At 34.2% G+C, this 16,340-nt stretch overlaps 1 protein-coding gene across 1 annotated transcript in view; it reads left to right on the top strand.

The window, feature by feature from the left end:
• The window catches only part of LOC137403521 (cadherin-87A-like), a 58,855-nt gene that overhangs the window by 11,645 nt on the left and 30,870 nt on the right, over positions 1–16,340 (top strand). The window contains exons 9-17 of the mRNA XM_068089461.1: positions 3,445–3,560; positions 4,104–4,304; positions 4,721–4,885; positions 5,544–5,686; positions 9,904–10,054; positions 10,592–10,743; positions 12,160–12,320; positions 13,333–13,514; positions 15,209–15,335. Coding sequence (XP_067945562.1) covers positions 3,445–3,560; positions 4,104–4,304; positions 4,721–4,885; positions 5,544–5,686; positions 9,904–10,054; positions 10,592–10,743; positions 12,160–12,320; positions 13,333–13,514; positions 15,209–15,335 — 1,398 coding nt within the window. The remainder of the gene's footprint in view (positions 1–3,444; positions 3,561–4,103; positions 4,305–4,720; positions 4,886–5,543; positions 5,687–9,903; positions 10,055–10,591; positions 10,744–12,159; positions 12,321–13,332; positions 13,515–15,208; positions 15,336–16,340) is intronic.

Genomic DNA, 16,340 nt, shown 5'->3' with positions numbered 1-16,340 from the left:
GTATTAGCATACAGATCTTTCCTGTTAAACCCAACCAGTTAGTTTTTCGTAATTAATTTCACATTTTACAACAAACATTTGTAAGATTACTGTAAGATGTATCATGTAAGATTGCAAGTATCAGTTATTCTCCACTCTCTTATATTTACATACATTTACATACTTTGACAAATATATATATAGATAAATTTAAATTCTCTTATTACATTTATAAACTTCTTATGACTTTTGAAGTTTATAATATAAGCTTTTTAAAGTTTGTTTCATCATTGTTATTATTTCAACTTGCATTCATTTAAACATAAATTGAGTATCGTGTTTGAAGTTTAAACATTATTCATTTTCCTATCACTGTTATTATTACTTGATTAGTTTCCAATCTTTATTATTAATATTATTCTTTTATTCAACCATTTTTGGCAGACATTGTTTTAATAAAATTTCAACTACAAATTACCATGATATTCTGTCATATTTTTTAGTATCGTCGTATTCAAAGAATTGATGGATAGTTTCTGGTGGGACAGTAACCTTTTTATACCCACACACTTCTATACAAGAATTGTTATTATTAATTCAACATATTCACGAATTTTATTTTGTTTTCTCAGTTTGTATTAATTGTATCACTACCGTATCATCTTTTATTGTAATTGTTGCAAAACCGACTTAATTTAGCTATTACTAGCTAATTATTTGAAATTTACATCTAATCCCTTTTACAATTGTTTTATTTTTTTTAATTTATTAGACTGGCAGAAAACCTTTTCCTCATGCTATGAAGTTTGAAAGTTACAGTTGTTTGACAAAGTTTGATAAACTTTACAGTTGTTTTTATTTTCTCTTAAATTATTTCAACTACACAAAACACTTTCCTCATGATAGGTTACCTATCATGTTTTCTCATGTTACCTATGTAGTTTGAATGTTAGAATGGCAATTGTTGTTATATATGTTAAACGCAAATAGATTTTCTATGCAAATACTTTTTTATTACCCGGGTACAAGTACAGCTTATGGTGTAAAATGTTGAAAAAATACTTTACCGAAGTTGTTTTCTCGCCTTGAAGCGGATTAAAATTTACATTATTTTATTTTAATGGGAAAAATTGTTTTGGATCTCAAACTTCTGGAACTGATTATGTTCGAGAACTGAAGTTCCACTATACATTATCAAAAGATATAGGTCGCTAGAAGTTATGAAATTTTAAATTTACATTGGTTTGAAAACCTTTACAGTTGTTTTATTTATTTTTAAATCAGTTGTCCTGCACAAAACCTTTTCCTCATGGTATGAAGTTTGAAAGTTGTAGTTGTTTGAAAAAGTTTGAAAACCTTTACAGTTTTATTTTCTCTCTTAATTTATTTCAACTACACAAAACACTTCCTTCATGATATGTAGTTTGAAAGTTAGAATGGCAAATGTTGTTATATGTTAAATACAAATCAATTTTGTGTGCAAAGACTTTTTTTACTACCCGGGCAATGCCGGGTAACACAGCTAGGCTTGGGGCCGTGGCGTCACTCGGGGATGCGCAGGAGACCTTTTTCGACCCGAGTACAGCGAGAGTCTCCAGGTGAGGCTTTCCGGATGAATGAGTTGGCGAATGAGTTGGCGATTGATTGCAAAGCGATTGAGTGCTAGGCGATTGATTGTGAGGCGCTTGGTTGCGAGACGATTGGTTGCGAGTACAAGGTGATTGATTGCAAGGTGAGTTCGAGGTGATTGATTGCAAGGCGAGTGCGAGGCAATTGATTGCGAGGCAAGTGAGAGGTGATTGCAAGGCGAGTGCGAGGCGATTGATTGCAAGGCGATTGATTGCGAGTTCGAACCGATTGATTGCGAGGCGAGTGCAAGAGCGCGATTGTCAACTGCTCGGCGGGTAAAGACTGGTCAGCCGAGGCGGGGGCTCAGCGGCAGAAGTGCGCGATCGTCAACTGCAAATATAGACGGGTATGAACGGATGCATTAATCTAGACACATGAATCTAGAATATTTACTAGATTTTACACGCATCTAGCTGTAAGACACATTGTAGATTTCCATTGTTCTCCCCAACATTGACATGTATATGTGCATACATACTCTGATCAGGACAACAATTTCAGTAGACTGCATATTTTGAGTTGTTTTACAGCATGAAAGACAACTCTCAATAAACCTTATGCTGCACGTGAATCTGCTCCTGTAGGCGGGTAATGCAGCTAGTGTATTATATAATGGCTGTACATGACTATAATCTATATAGATTAGTAGATATATAAATTCAGCAGTATCAATTACTCTCAGATGTATTATATAATGGCTATACATGACTATAATCTATATAGATTAGTAGATATATAAATTCAGCAGTATCAATTACTATCAGATGTATTATATAATGGATATACATGACTATAATCTATATAGATTAGTAGATATATAAATTCAGCAGTATCAATTACTATCAGATGTATTATATAATGGATATACATGACTATAATCTTTATAGACAAAGCTCAGTGTTTGTCTGTCTGTTTGTCTGTAGCTCAAGTGGAAACGGGTAATAAAGATTTGGGCAATGAAAAAATTAAAGCATAGTTTAGTAAAATATATACTAAAACATAGCTTCAAGTGTCTGTTTAGTAATCTGCATTCATTTAAGTTAAATTCAAAGTTTATGTTTTACATCTGTCTTGAAGGTAAAGCTCTGTATAGTACATACTGCGCACCAAATACACTCAAGTGTTACGATTTAAGATCTAGGAAAGAAAAATCCCGTTAGCAGGTATTGAACTCGTAACCACCAGTTCTGCAGACGCTCGAGTTAACCACTAAACTACGTTGTCTTGGCCATACTGTGGAATGATTGTGCACATACTGATGCAGTGCTTTTTACGGACATTCACATTGTGTTTACCAATATGTTGCTTCAATTCTTCCTTTCACGTTATGCTTGTAAACCATTTACTAAAAAATAAACACTCTCGACTGTGTTCCAGCAGTGTTTCGCTAGATGCTAATCTAAGTGTTATGCCTTCCTTAACTTCAACAGCGTTATCAATTTAACCACAAAACAGCGCTTGCACAAATACTATCGATTACTACTAACATGCTTGAAGATCACGACGCTTCAGGACTATCAATCTACAAACTATCACTACTAGTGTAGCTTGTGGAGAGAATAACTCCAACTGGCTACACGCCGTGTCATGCACCGTGTTGATACAATTTTTTGACAATCGAAGCCCTATAAATATGATCTTGGTGTAAGCTTTAACTACCATCACTGAAACTATCTCTCTCATCTCTTACTTGTACGCAATCATATCCTATGTCTATTGTTACCCTTTGGTATGCAGGTGAAACTTTATCTCTACTCCCATAATTCGTGGGCTCAACTGAATGAATCATTGCATTCTTGTAACGTGTTGTTACACTATATATCCTCGTATTGATAGACCCAGGATCATGGTTTAATATTGACCCTGTCACGGGCAATATAACCACTGCCCGTACTCTCGACCGGAATTCTCCATTGCTAGGACCTCAAGGCACAGTCACATTGAATATCACGGTACGTACAGCACGAGCCAAGAGTTGAAATATAAATGACATAATATAAAGTATTATAATAAAAGAAAAGCATTAATAGCAAGCATTATGTTTGGTTTGTTTTCTTTTACTGCTTAGCAATAATAATATCAAATAAGTTAGAGCACGCAATTTAATTGGCGACAGAAAACTCCGAAAAAGGATCATAGTATTTTTATTACAGACATGGTTATGAGAGAAGAGAAAAGAGCTTCAACTGGTGACTTGCATTCTTATTGAATTGTATGAAATTTAATGAATGTCTGTACAAATATCAGATATACCTGTTCTCAGATGTCCTGTTTCAACCTTTTATTGTTATACTTCTCTTTGTTCTTACTCCAGATGTCTCTTTTCTCTGTGAGATCTTGTTGTAGGTTTTTAAATTGGTTTAAAGATTTTATTGCGAAAATCATTGCATTTGTGTAGTCTCTGTGGCTTGTATTAAAACCACTATACAAATCTTCCAATTAGAAAAAAGTTGTAAGACGTGTGCTTGTTTTGATCTCAACTCTATTTTTGTTAGGCTCAGGAGCTGCTCTCTAATGGCCAGCTCGGGACTGACCCAGCCACCCAGTCCTTCACTCTAGTTGTGATAACTATTATAGATGTCAACAACCATCCTCCATCTTTTGCACAATCTCATTACTCAGTCCGCATGCCAGAGGATTTACAGAACGGGCAAGCGGTGCCAAATCTCACTATGCACGTTAGCGATGCGGATGGGGTATGTGAACACGTGTTGGGTGTAAATATGTGTGTGATTCAAGGACAGTATCAAAAAATAGCAGTTTTAATTTTTTTTTATAAATTTAATGCTGAACATCTGACATGCATTTAAGATACTATTTACAAATACAGGTATATTTTGATTATGCGTTTGTTAACTTTGCTGAATTATTACACATCCACATCTATGCCTCTTGTTTAATTTTTCAGTCATTTTGACTGCCTCGGCTATTTTGCCATTGTGCTTAGTTGCTGTTCCTGTTACCCAAACTTGATTTTTGTTTATAAGTTGTTTTCTGGAAGAGTCAACTACTTCTCTTTTAATCTCTGGAAAGATTACGTCGAGTGTTTTAAGTTTACTCAATTCCACCATAAGATTAGAATAGTACATAAGTGAACATTTGATTATTGTAGATGGATAATGCGTATTTCAAGTTTGTTTTCTCTGGGCTCCAAGAGTATGAAGATGTGTTTAGAGTGAGCCCCCCGGAGGCGCAAGGCTCTGCCACCGCCACCCTTGTCATTGTCAATAGCTCAGCCCTTGACTATGACTATGGCCCTAGACAGTATACCTTAGAGGTAATCCTTTTTATTCATTACTAATATTACTATCAGTTCACCTCATCTTATAAGGTGGCTCTCACGCCTTGTCTGTTATCAGGGTGTGTGATATTCATGTATGCATGCCTTATTTATATACATGCCTGTTGTTTATCCATGTATTTATACTTTACATATACATATATGTCTTATATACAGCATATATACCTTATCTGTATACATCTATATCCACATCTTTATCTTTATACATGTATATTGTAGACACATGTATGTAATATATGCATGTATATATTGTAGATAAGGCATGCATGTATGTAAGATATAAATTTATATATACCCAATCTATATAAATGAATAATTATTTTATATACGTGGATACATACCATATATCCATGCATGTGTATCTTATCTTCATACATGCCTTATATAAGTCATGTATATATACATGCATGACGCTTATATATGTACATGTATGCATTTTAGATGTTTGTTGACTATTCTCTTCGATTAAATATTTTAGTGTAGTGATACTGCAGGCTTTTTTATATTTTATAGTAGCTACAAATTCCTAAAGCTATTTTGTGACAAATCTTGTGGCTCATAAAACATTGGAAGTTAAATAGTTTAATGTATGGCACCCAAGGTGATTTGGTAAGACTGCTGTCATGTTATCTAGGTAATTGCAAGAGAAGTACGTACGAATGCCAACCTCTCAAGCTCAGCAATTGTTACCATCTACCTGGACGACTCTAATGACAACAAGCCTACCTTTGATGTCTCAGCGTATAACTTACCGTATGTTTCTGAATTAACAAGGCCTGGAGAGCTTATTGCTACGCTGCCTTTGGTAAGAAAATTACATTGCCTGTTGTATGGTTATACGGACAAAAGCATTAATATGAACTTTACATTAGTTTAGTTTACTTACTTTTACATTAATATGAACATTACATTTTTACATTAGTGCTGTCAAGTGCTGCATAAGTGATGAACTGCTTCAAATATTTTTTTAATAATATATCTGAATAGAGGAGACTCATTGCTTCATCTTGATATATTATAAGTGCAACTTCAAAAAATTGGCTTGCAACTGTGACATCATATATATATTGAAATTGGTCAAAATTCTAGGGTGGTCCATTTGCTTTTCACACCAATGTAAGCTTCAATGGTGTTGGCCAAGTTTATTATTGCTATTATTTTAATGCTGTCTGTCTTAGTGAGTTTATTGAAAAGAAGTATTAGTCAACCTGAAGGGTTTTTGACCCGTAGTGTATTAGCCACTTTGTCACTTTGGATGATATTCAAGTTTAAAGGCATGTTAATTAACTTGTGCTTTGTTTTTTAGGAATGATTGCTCTATCGATTTAATGTGTTTTTTGTGGCAATACTGTAGATCATATTGTTTAACACGTGTGCTGAGTTTTGTTCATGGCATATTAGTCAGTATGCGTTGTCTGCGGCTGGTTCAATCAGTCACATCAGGGAATATCACTTGACTTCTGTTTATTATTCAGGCAACGGATATAGACACAGGATTATTCGGAAGTGCAGGAATTATATACACCTTGATTGGCTCTGGCAGCCATCGGTGAGTCATATAATCATTTCAACATATAAATCTTGTGCTGTTTATTCCCTTTATAGATAAACTTACACAAGATTTTAATAGATGTTATCAGAAAATATTGGTGTTTTTCTATCTGTTGTGATTATTGTTGATGTTTGAGATGATCTGACTGCCAGGACGTTTCATGATTAAAATCGATAAAACTTGCTCGCAGGTAAAACGCTCTGAAAAAAAAGTGCTAAAATCATGTCACTAGTTGCTATCGTTAATATCGACTATTTCATTTATTGTTGCTGTGTTATAGGTCTCTATTCTGTTGGTTTCTTTGCAGCTATAGACGTGATAATCACACTTTTCCTTGATATTTTGATCAAGTTTTGTCAATTTTTAGTTTAGAAACATCCTGGCAGTCAGATCACTTCAAACATCAAAAACAATCACAAATGATAGAAAAATACTAATACTTTCTGGTAATATCTACTAAAATTTTATCAAGTTCATTTTCAAATGAGCATAGAAGTTTCTACAGCATTTCATAGAAGTTTCTACAGCATTTCATAGAAGTTTCTACAGCATTTCATAGAAGTTTCTACAGCATTGGATCTGATTCAATTATGGGCTACAACACTAACCAAAATTTATCCATAACAACAATTCTATTTGTCAGATGGCACAAAATTTAGTTTGTTTATATTTTGCAAAAAATAGTCTATCATGTTTTGATGGGTTTAGGGGTTCTGTGTCTATGTTTACTATTCTAATAATGTTGAACTATACAATACCATGCTGGTAATATGGCAATTTTTGAATCTAGGCTTTATTTTAACAGAATACAGGTATGTTTGATTCTATCTATAAAACACAGCATTGAGATGATTGGCCTATAGAGATATTTGTGCAACTTTATACTTGATGTTTAAGTCTTTGCAAACAGCCAACCTAGAACAGAATACAATTTCAAGAATCTGTTAGTATTCTTACGGTATTTTCAGAAAAAAATCTTTAACTAAGGTTTTTAATAGTTGATCAGTTACCAAGATGAAAGAAGCGTGTAGATCTTCTAGAATCAGGTCTAAAGAATAGCCTGACTGAAGTCACCTTGTACTACTACTATATGTCATTGGGTGACGCTGAAAAGACATTTCATATTAAATTGAACTTATTAGAGATTTGATGTTGTGTCTCAAGCTACCACTGACTCATGTGTTTGCATCATCAAAGTGAATTGTAGCGGTATATGGCGTAGAATGAACGTTTTTTTTGCATGAATACTAATATAGACTCACTAACTTACTTTTTGTTTAATTTCATTTTATTGGCGATAATTTCATTTCAAACAAAGACGTTTTTCAAATTAAGCCATACAAGAATCATAAAGAAGGGCAGCAGTCAATCAATCAACACCAATAGACATATAATGTATTGTATGTTATATATGTATTATATGGTATTAGACATATAGTGCTTAAAATACCTTTCTCTGTTAAGAGAAAAGATATTAGTGATAAAACTTATAATATTATATATTATAATACATTATTAAACAATATTCTATAATAGTATATTTAAGAATAAATATTTATTATTTTAAATATAATAATATTTTAATATATTGTTAAATGATATCATTTAATAATATATATAATAATATATTATTGTATGATATTAGTTAACTTATGAGTGATAAAGTGTGATGCCTAATTTTTAAGATTGAAGTTTAATTCTTTTTAAATAGAGATATGTCATAAACTGAACTTGAAGTAATAGTTGTGAAAGGTTAGATGTTTGTGTTATTATTCAGTATGTGAATGAAACCGTCTTTTGTATCATTACATTCAAAGTTTGCTTTGTCCTTACCAACTCAAAGCCTGTGGTTGTACGAGTTTATTTCCACCTGTTTTGTTAGCTTCGAGTTAGACTGGCTGACTAACGAGCTGAGGCTGAGAGACTGCCCCACTCCTGGTACAAGGGCCTGCCTTGACTATGAAACTCTTGATCAGTATGACCTGACTGTTATAGCCACTGGTAAGCTGTTTGGTTATTGCCTTATAAATCCTTTATAGGTTTTATAGAGAATAACTTATGGCTTTGATAGGGTAGACTTGTCGGCTTCCTGTAAATTATAAAGTGAAACTTTGATCTATAGATTTACATTTACCTGTCTTCCATTCTATAGACAGTTGAACCTTGACATATAAAGTTATTTCATTCTAGTAGTTGTTTCATATGTCCAATATTCTATAAGAATATGTAGTGTTTCATTAATTTCTTTTTAGCTTAGTCTGCAACGATAAATTTTTCATGTAGTTACATGTTTCATAAAAATAAATGCATTAAATGAATTAAAAAGTAAAAAGCAGTAAAAAAATTTAATGTAATTTAATTCAACTCTAAATTATATGTAAAAATTAAATTAAAAACTAAATTAATAAAGGAATAATCAGGAAAGAAAGTTGCTGTTGTTCCTTTACCATAGAGAAACATAAAGTGTAGGCTTGGCAATTTGTAGGGGAGTACAATTAATGATATAAGTATGCAGCCCAACTTTTATTCAATATAGTTAAACTTCACTCAATTTTTACACATTTTGGTATTTTGTTTTAGTAATCTCTGCAATATATCTTTTATTCACAAAATTGTAGAATTCACTAAAAAATTTCTTACATCGTATACTGAAAATTACTTACATGTAGTATGTCAACAAAAATATTCGATAAATGCCTATCTTTGTTTGAAGAATTGGTATGTAGAGGTGATCATAAGTCAAGGTTTGATTCTATTTATACAAATCAGACCTGTCTTCAGTCTAAGTATATAATGAGTGTCATCCCTTGCTTTTAGGTTTAATTATCGGCTAATGATGGGATCTTGTCATATTACTCAGTCTATGTTCAGGGTTCACACCTCACTTTATCACTGAACTCTATGAAATAACAGATATTGGTTGGTTGTTATCTTATGACTATTAATAATTCCAGAGGAATTTTTATAAGTAACTTATTGTTTCAAAGATAAAATGGTTATTTGTAATTATATTTTTCTTTATGAATTTTATCAAAATTTTTTAACATTACTCGAAGGAGATAATTTATGGTATATTAAGGGTTATATTGAGCTAGTAACCATAGGGTGAGGGGGCGACTCTACAAAGGTCCAATAATTCCTATTCCGATGTAGACTAGGCTGCTTTGAAGTGTAAAAGTATGTCGAAACTCAGGACAGGGATTGCCATTATGTGAACCAAATCTAAAGATTTTATTTTATGACAAGGTTATTACGCCGGCGTGATATTTGTCAGCTGCCTTGGCACAAGCCATGTGGCTCTATGTTCTCTAATGGTTATAATAGTAGGTAAATTTGTTTGTTCCAGTCTGTTCATTATCAACACATGATAAAATCTTTTTCAACTGTTATACAGTAACCACACATAATATGTCCAAACTGGTATAACGTGACTTTACTTTTTAGATAACAATGGTACGGGACATGAGACACGCCTCCCCCTATTCATTACCATACTAGATGAAAATGACAACAGTCCAGAATTCACTCTAGATATCTATGAATACAGAGTTCAGGAGTTGACAACTCAGCTAAGGACAAATCAACCTATCAAAGTTTGTCTAGATTTTAAGCTAATATTGCTAAGCTTTGTGTTGGATGTTTCGGTCATCATTTTACTCTTATAATGTATGTTCGTGTTTAGAATAAACTGGACTCTTCTCCGAACAGTAAAGGAGTCGTCACTCATTTGGTCTCTCAATAACACCTCATGTGATCATACAATAGCACCTCATGGGGCTTTGCAATAGCACATCATGTGGCTTTGCAATAGCACCTCATGTGGCTTTGCAATAGCAAATCATGTGGCTTTGCAATAGCACCTCATGTGGCTTTGCAATAGCAAATCATGTGGTTTTGCAATAGCACCTCATGTGGCTTTGCAATAGCAAATCATGTGGCTTTGCAATAGCACCTCATGTAGTTTTGTGATAGAATCTCTTGTGGTCTCACAATATTACTCTTTGTTCTCCTTTGGTTGATGTGAATTCCCGACAATAGACAGCATGCTTGATTCTTTTTTTATTATTCCTCATAACTTCTGGTTTTACGATATTGATGATCATTGTTGGTAAATTTTTGCCGTTTTTTAGGCAACTGATGAAGACAGTAGTAGAAATGGTAACAACCGGATTCGCTATTCTCTGGTCACTGATCGCCTTAATCTCTTTGCAATAGACCCCATCACTGCTACACTTTCTGCCACCAGACCCATGCACTTTGAAGATGGAGGAGCAAATGGAAGGTATAATCTTTTAATCGTGTGGCTGGGTACTGTTATGTATATTTTAATAGAGTGGCTGGGTGCTGTCGTGTATGTTTTAATAGTGTGGCTGGGTGCTGCTGTGTATTAGTAAGCATTAGAAAAAGAGAAGACAACTCCTTATATCACATATTTGTATTCATTACTGTTTGCTGGACATATGCAAACAATTGTCGGAATCAATACTCCAAGACCCTTCAGTTAAAGAACTTGCATCAAATTTAATAAAAGTTCTCTATTGTTTAAGCTGATTAGCGCTAACATATACATCTATGATGAAAGCTATACAGATTGGTAGAGCTAATATACATCTATGATGAAAGCTATACAGATTGTTAGAGCTAATATACATCTATGATGGAAGCTATACAGATTGGTAGAGCTAATATACATCTATGATGAAAGCTATACGGATTGGTAGAGCTAATATACATCTATGATGAAAGCTATACAGATTGGTAGAGCTAATATACATCTATGATGAAAGCTATACAGATTGGTAGGGCTAATATACATCTATGATGAAAGCTATACAGATTGGTAGAGCTAACATATACATCTATGATGAAAGCTATACAGATTGGTAGAGCTAATATACATCTATGATGAAAGCTATACAGATTGGTAGAGCTAACATATACATCTATGATGAAAGCTATACAGATTGGTAGAGCTAACATATACATCTATGATGAAAGCTATACAGATTGGTAGAGCTAACATATACATCTATGATGAAAGCTATACAGATTGGTAGAGCTAACATATACATCTATGATGAAAGCTATACAGATTGGTAGAGCTAACATATACATCTATGATGAAAGCTATACAGATTGGTATACTCATTAAGCCTTGACATTGTGAATTTATATGGTTTTACTATTGTTGATTAAAGACATAACTGTGAAATAAATTTAGAACTTTGTAGCTTCCTAAAATCAGTTGCAAATTTCAGTTGATTGATTATTACAGAAAGGCCATCAAAACTCGTTTAAATTGCTTCAGGCTTGCGTAAGCCTTAGTCACATTTCTGTATCACAGTCTGGTAAAAAATAGAACCCTTTTTGGAGTGTTGTTAATTTATAAAAGAATAGGTAAGAATAATAATAATAATATTCACATAAGATTCGTGAATAACGGTAAAGCGGAATGTTCACTTGTTCAATTTCTTTTACAAATTGGTTCAGCTGTGTCATACTCTGAGCAATAACAATAATAAACAATAGTAATAATAATAGTAATAATAATAGGAACTAAAACTGGTCTAATTTTAATTAGTAAACTAATAAGTAATAATTAAACTAATTTTCTTTAGTAACTCCTCCTAAAGTACATATTGCCATTGTTATGAACAATTCCTGGTGTTGTTTTATTTTTGGTTGCTTGTTCATATAGAATCCAGATCATAGTTGGAGCTGGAAATCTACTAGATGGAGCAGACCAGGTAGACTTCACTCGTAACGTAACTGTTAATATCCTTATTGAGGATGTTAATAATAACGCTCCCATATTCCCTACGAACTACACTGCAAGCATTCTAGAGAACATCAGACCTGGTGGGTGTTTGAAGCCACCTTCTAGGAACTAAGGCTATGTTGTTCCACTAGGCTTACAGAAACTAAGGATATGTTGTAACACCAGGCTCATTTGCTCACTGTCGTATGATATTTTTAGTGACCTTGAATATTTTGTTGCAGATTTTGCATGAAAACAGATTTTGTCCAAAATAACAGTTTTACCTCGGTTTTCGACCATAATGTATTCCAGAAGTCTGTTAAAAAGGCAAATTGTTCACATTCCAATAAAAATGTTTATTACAAATAATGGAAATAATTTTAATCTATTCCAAACTTCGAAAACAATGTTTTTAACTATTTTACGTTATTTTGCATCATGATTTGTATGATGCAACTATTTGTTGTAGAGTAGATGACTAAAGTACATCGAAATTCTCATAAGTATTTCATTAATAGGCGTGAGAAATTATTATTCAAAATTTGAGGGATTCAAAAGTTGAGATGGGACTGTAGATAACTTTATACAATACAACTTTGATGATATAGTTAAGGCATCCAGCCTATGTTAACATATATAGCAGATAACTATATGCAGCAGTTACTCTTGATGGGCTCTCTTCTTTAGTGTAGCCGATGCAATTTTGCTTCTACATGATATTCATCCAATAATCATTTAGTCACGAAAGCTTTTTTACTTTTATGCTACTAAATATTTCCATCCACAATGAGATTTGCTTTAAAATCTACTGTATCTTAAATTCCGATGAACAAGCATGCACATGTAGAAATGTTAGCATTACATATTTTTAACTTTGTCTAAGGCACAATTAAGCCAATGCAGATGTTTTATATGGTTGTAATAGAATTATGCTGGTTCATTTAATGAGAAGACAACTCTTTTTAACATGACTCGTGTGCTTTTCTTCTGCAACTCAGAAATTATGAGTGCTGCTTGAGCGATGCTGTCGTTAATTCAGCTATTATTTACAACTGCGCATACTGTTTTTGGGTGAGGTGTGCAGGATATAGCCAGTTAGTCTGTGCTCTGCAGGTACACAGATTGTAGTGGTGAAAGCAGAAGATGCGGACCATGGGCTGAATGCGGCCGTTACCTATAGCATAGTGTCAGGTGATGACTCCGACACCTTTGAAATTAATGCTGATACTGGAGTTATTAGCAGACGAAGTGGGTCTGTCCTGGACTATGATATCACTTCGCGGTATTCGCTGACGGTAGCTATTATTCATTCGTTGTTTGTTATTTTTTTTCCATTTTCATCCTAGTAGTGTGATTTAGGGATGAGTAACGGGTAGTGATGCCTGAGACGAGACTTTGTCTTGATTTTTGGAGAATTCTTTAGTCGAGACACAATTTTGTCAAGATCTAGTCTAAACAATAAATCGAGACAGCACAGTAGTTATCTATCTCACGGTCAGACAACTCCATGTTTATTATCTGTGTATTATTTGTGAATCTCCTCAGCTTGTTCTAGCGAATCTAGTTAGGTTAGATGCTAGCAATAATTTGAGACGATATGTATTTTTTGTACACAATATTTCGTGATTATTAATTTTTTTGCTACAGTTCAAGGCCAGTTTTAGTTTTTATTCATCTACGGACTACGCTCAGTTGTATTTAGTTGTTTACTAAGTTTTTGTTAGTGCAACGATGTCCGAAGTGTGAAATACAAAAAAACTACGAGGCTATATGCATGCAATGTAAAGCTGTGATAAAATGCACTGAATCGAACAAAGCTGGATCAAGACGTCACCTGAAACTATGGCATGGCATTGATTTTGATGAAGAGGGGAAGGCTAGAGACATTAATTTTAAAAAGCGAAATCCCATTGAAGAATATATTGTCAATATGATCATAGTTCTAGAGCACGAGTGAGCTGATATACAGGGCTTCCACCTGATCAATTGCGTAATATTATGTGTACCCATTTGTGATTTCATATTACACTACATTAGCCTTAAAAACATTAAAGTGTGCAATTTATTTGTTCCCAAGTGAGATAATTTTCTTGCATTCACAGGAAACAGCTTTCTGAGGTTGTTGTGTATTATAATAAGCTGCAGATCGACAGTTTGTAGCACTTGTGCTTGTTAATAATCTACATGTGTTTGGTATGTCAATGTTGTCTCAATCTCGTCTCGCAATTTGCTTCTCGTCTCGTCCTGTCTCGCCTTACTTAGCTATGTTGACATCATTGGTAACTGGGTCTTCTAACTTAAGGTTTTACCTTTGCCTATTGGGAAGTTTTTTACATAAAATATTTTCTCCTATGTTTTTGTTTGACTTGAAAGACAATAAAAATCTCTGTAGTTATCTTATTAGCCCTGCTATTGGTCAGTTTTTTGCCACTTTGTATCATAGTGAGGATACAGTATGAAGGGTGTTGTTGTTGCACTGGTCTACCTTGAATCATATTTTATATGTGAGATTATAACTGCTACAAGGGAGGTAGTATCCAAAAGATTTTGACCAGCACTTTGTGCTGGTCAAAGCCAGCCAGCACATTAAGTCATTAGCCAGCACTTTGTGCTGAAATAAAATTGTTTTACAAGCTGAGCTGGGGAGTTAAATATATGTATTACTTGATTGGCAATAATTTTGTTTCAAACAGAAATGTTTCACTAATTATGTCCTACATAAAAGAAACAAAGACAACAGTCAATCAAATAAATGGTCTGACATCAGCATTTGAAGGTTTGACACATGATATTTCCATGAATACAGTTGTACAAATGTATATGTAAAGCTACTTTTTTCTCCACCAAAAGCATCTGACCATGATTACGATTTAGAATCAAGGCTTTGTTGAGAAGAAGCTTACTGGTATGTCTGGCTGTTGTATATGGCTTGGTCAAAAACAGACATTTCTCTTTTTCCATTGCTTATGCATTTAATTTTTTGTTGAAGGTGCGGGCTACGGACAAGGGCAATCCCAGGCTAAGCGGAGATGTTTATGTTATAATAGAAGTGATTGACAACAATGATAGGAATCCTGTGTTTAATCCCCCTTCTACTTTTGTCAATGTGTCTGAAGGTTAGCAGTCTAAAATTATCTAATGTATTGCAAGGTGAAACTCGCTGTTTTTACCTGCTGTATTTGCTTTCAGTCTTATGTGTCAGCATCATTTACTACCACTTGATTTTGATGGCAGAGTTTATTGATTCTCGGTTGATTAGTATTTAGGGTGAGAGTTATGTCACCCTGCTACAGATATTTATCATTGCATAAAGTTAGTAGGATAGGTTAGGGCTTGTGGTTAGTGGAAGAGATTAGTACATGTGGTTAGTGGGAGAGATTAATGCATGTGGTTAGTGGGAGAGGTTAGTTAGTATATGTAGTTAGTGGGGGAGGTTAGTGCTTGCGGTTAGTGGAAAAGGTTAGTGCATGTAGTTAGTGGGAGAGGTTAGCGCTTGCGGTTAGTGGGAAAGGTTAGTGCATGTAGTTAATGGGAGAGGTTAGTGCTTGCGGTTAGTGGGAAAGGTTAGTGCATGTAGATAGTGGGAGAGATTAGTGCGTGTGGTTAGTGGGAGAGGTTAGTGCATATGGTTAGTGGGAAAGGTTAGTGCATGGAGTTAGTGGGAGAGGTTAGTGCATGTAGATAGTGGGAGAGATTAGTGCGTGTGGTTAGTGGGAGAGGTTAGTGCATATGGTTAGTGGGAAAGGTTAGTGCATATAGTTAGTGGGAGAGGTTAGTGCTTGCGGTTAGTGGAAAAAGTTAGTGCATGTAGTTAGTGGGAGAGGTTAGTGCTTGCAGTTAGTGGGAAAGGTTAGTGCATGTAGTTAGTGGGAGAGGTTAGTGCTTGCGGTTAGTGGGAAAGGTTAGTGCATGTAGATAGTGGGAGAGATTAGTGCATGTGGTTAGTGCATGTGGTTAGTGCATGTGGTTAGTATGTAGAGGTATAAGTTTTAGAAGTTATCATAAAGCACACTTCGTGTCTCGCATAGGGTAAGTCTTAACCTGTGGTCATTGTCATGGTTAGTAGGCCTAATGTGCCCAGCCATTATCAAACAGCTGGAAAAAGCTGTGGCTATTCTATT

Source organism: Watersipora subatra, chromosome 1 (genome assembly GCF_963576615.1).
Source record: "Watersipora subatra chromosome 1, tzWatSuba1.1, whole genome shotgun sequence".
In the NCBI taxonomy this organism is placed as follows: domain Eukaryota; kingdom Metazoa; phylum Bryozoa; class Gymnolaemata; order Cheilostomatida; family Watersiporidae; genus Watersipora; species Watersipora subatra.
The sequence above is the reverse complement of the archived record's forward strand: the minus strand, read 5'-3'. Positions and strand labels throughout refer to the sequence as shown.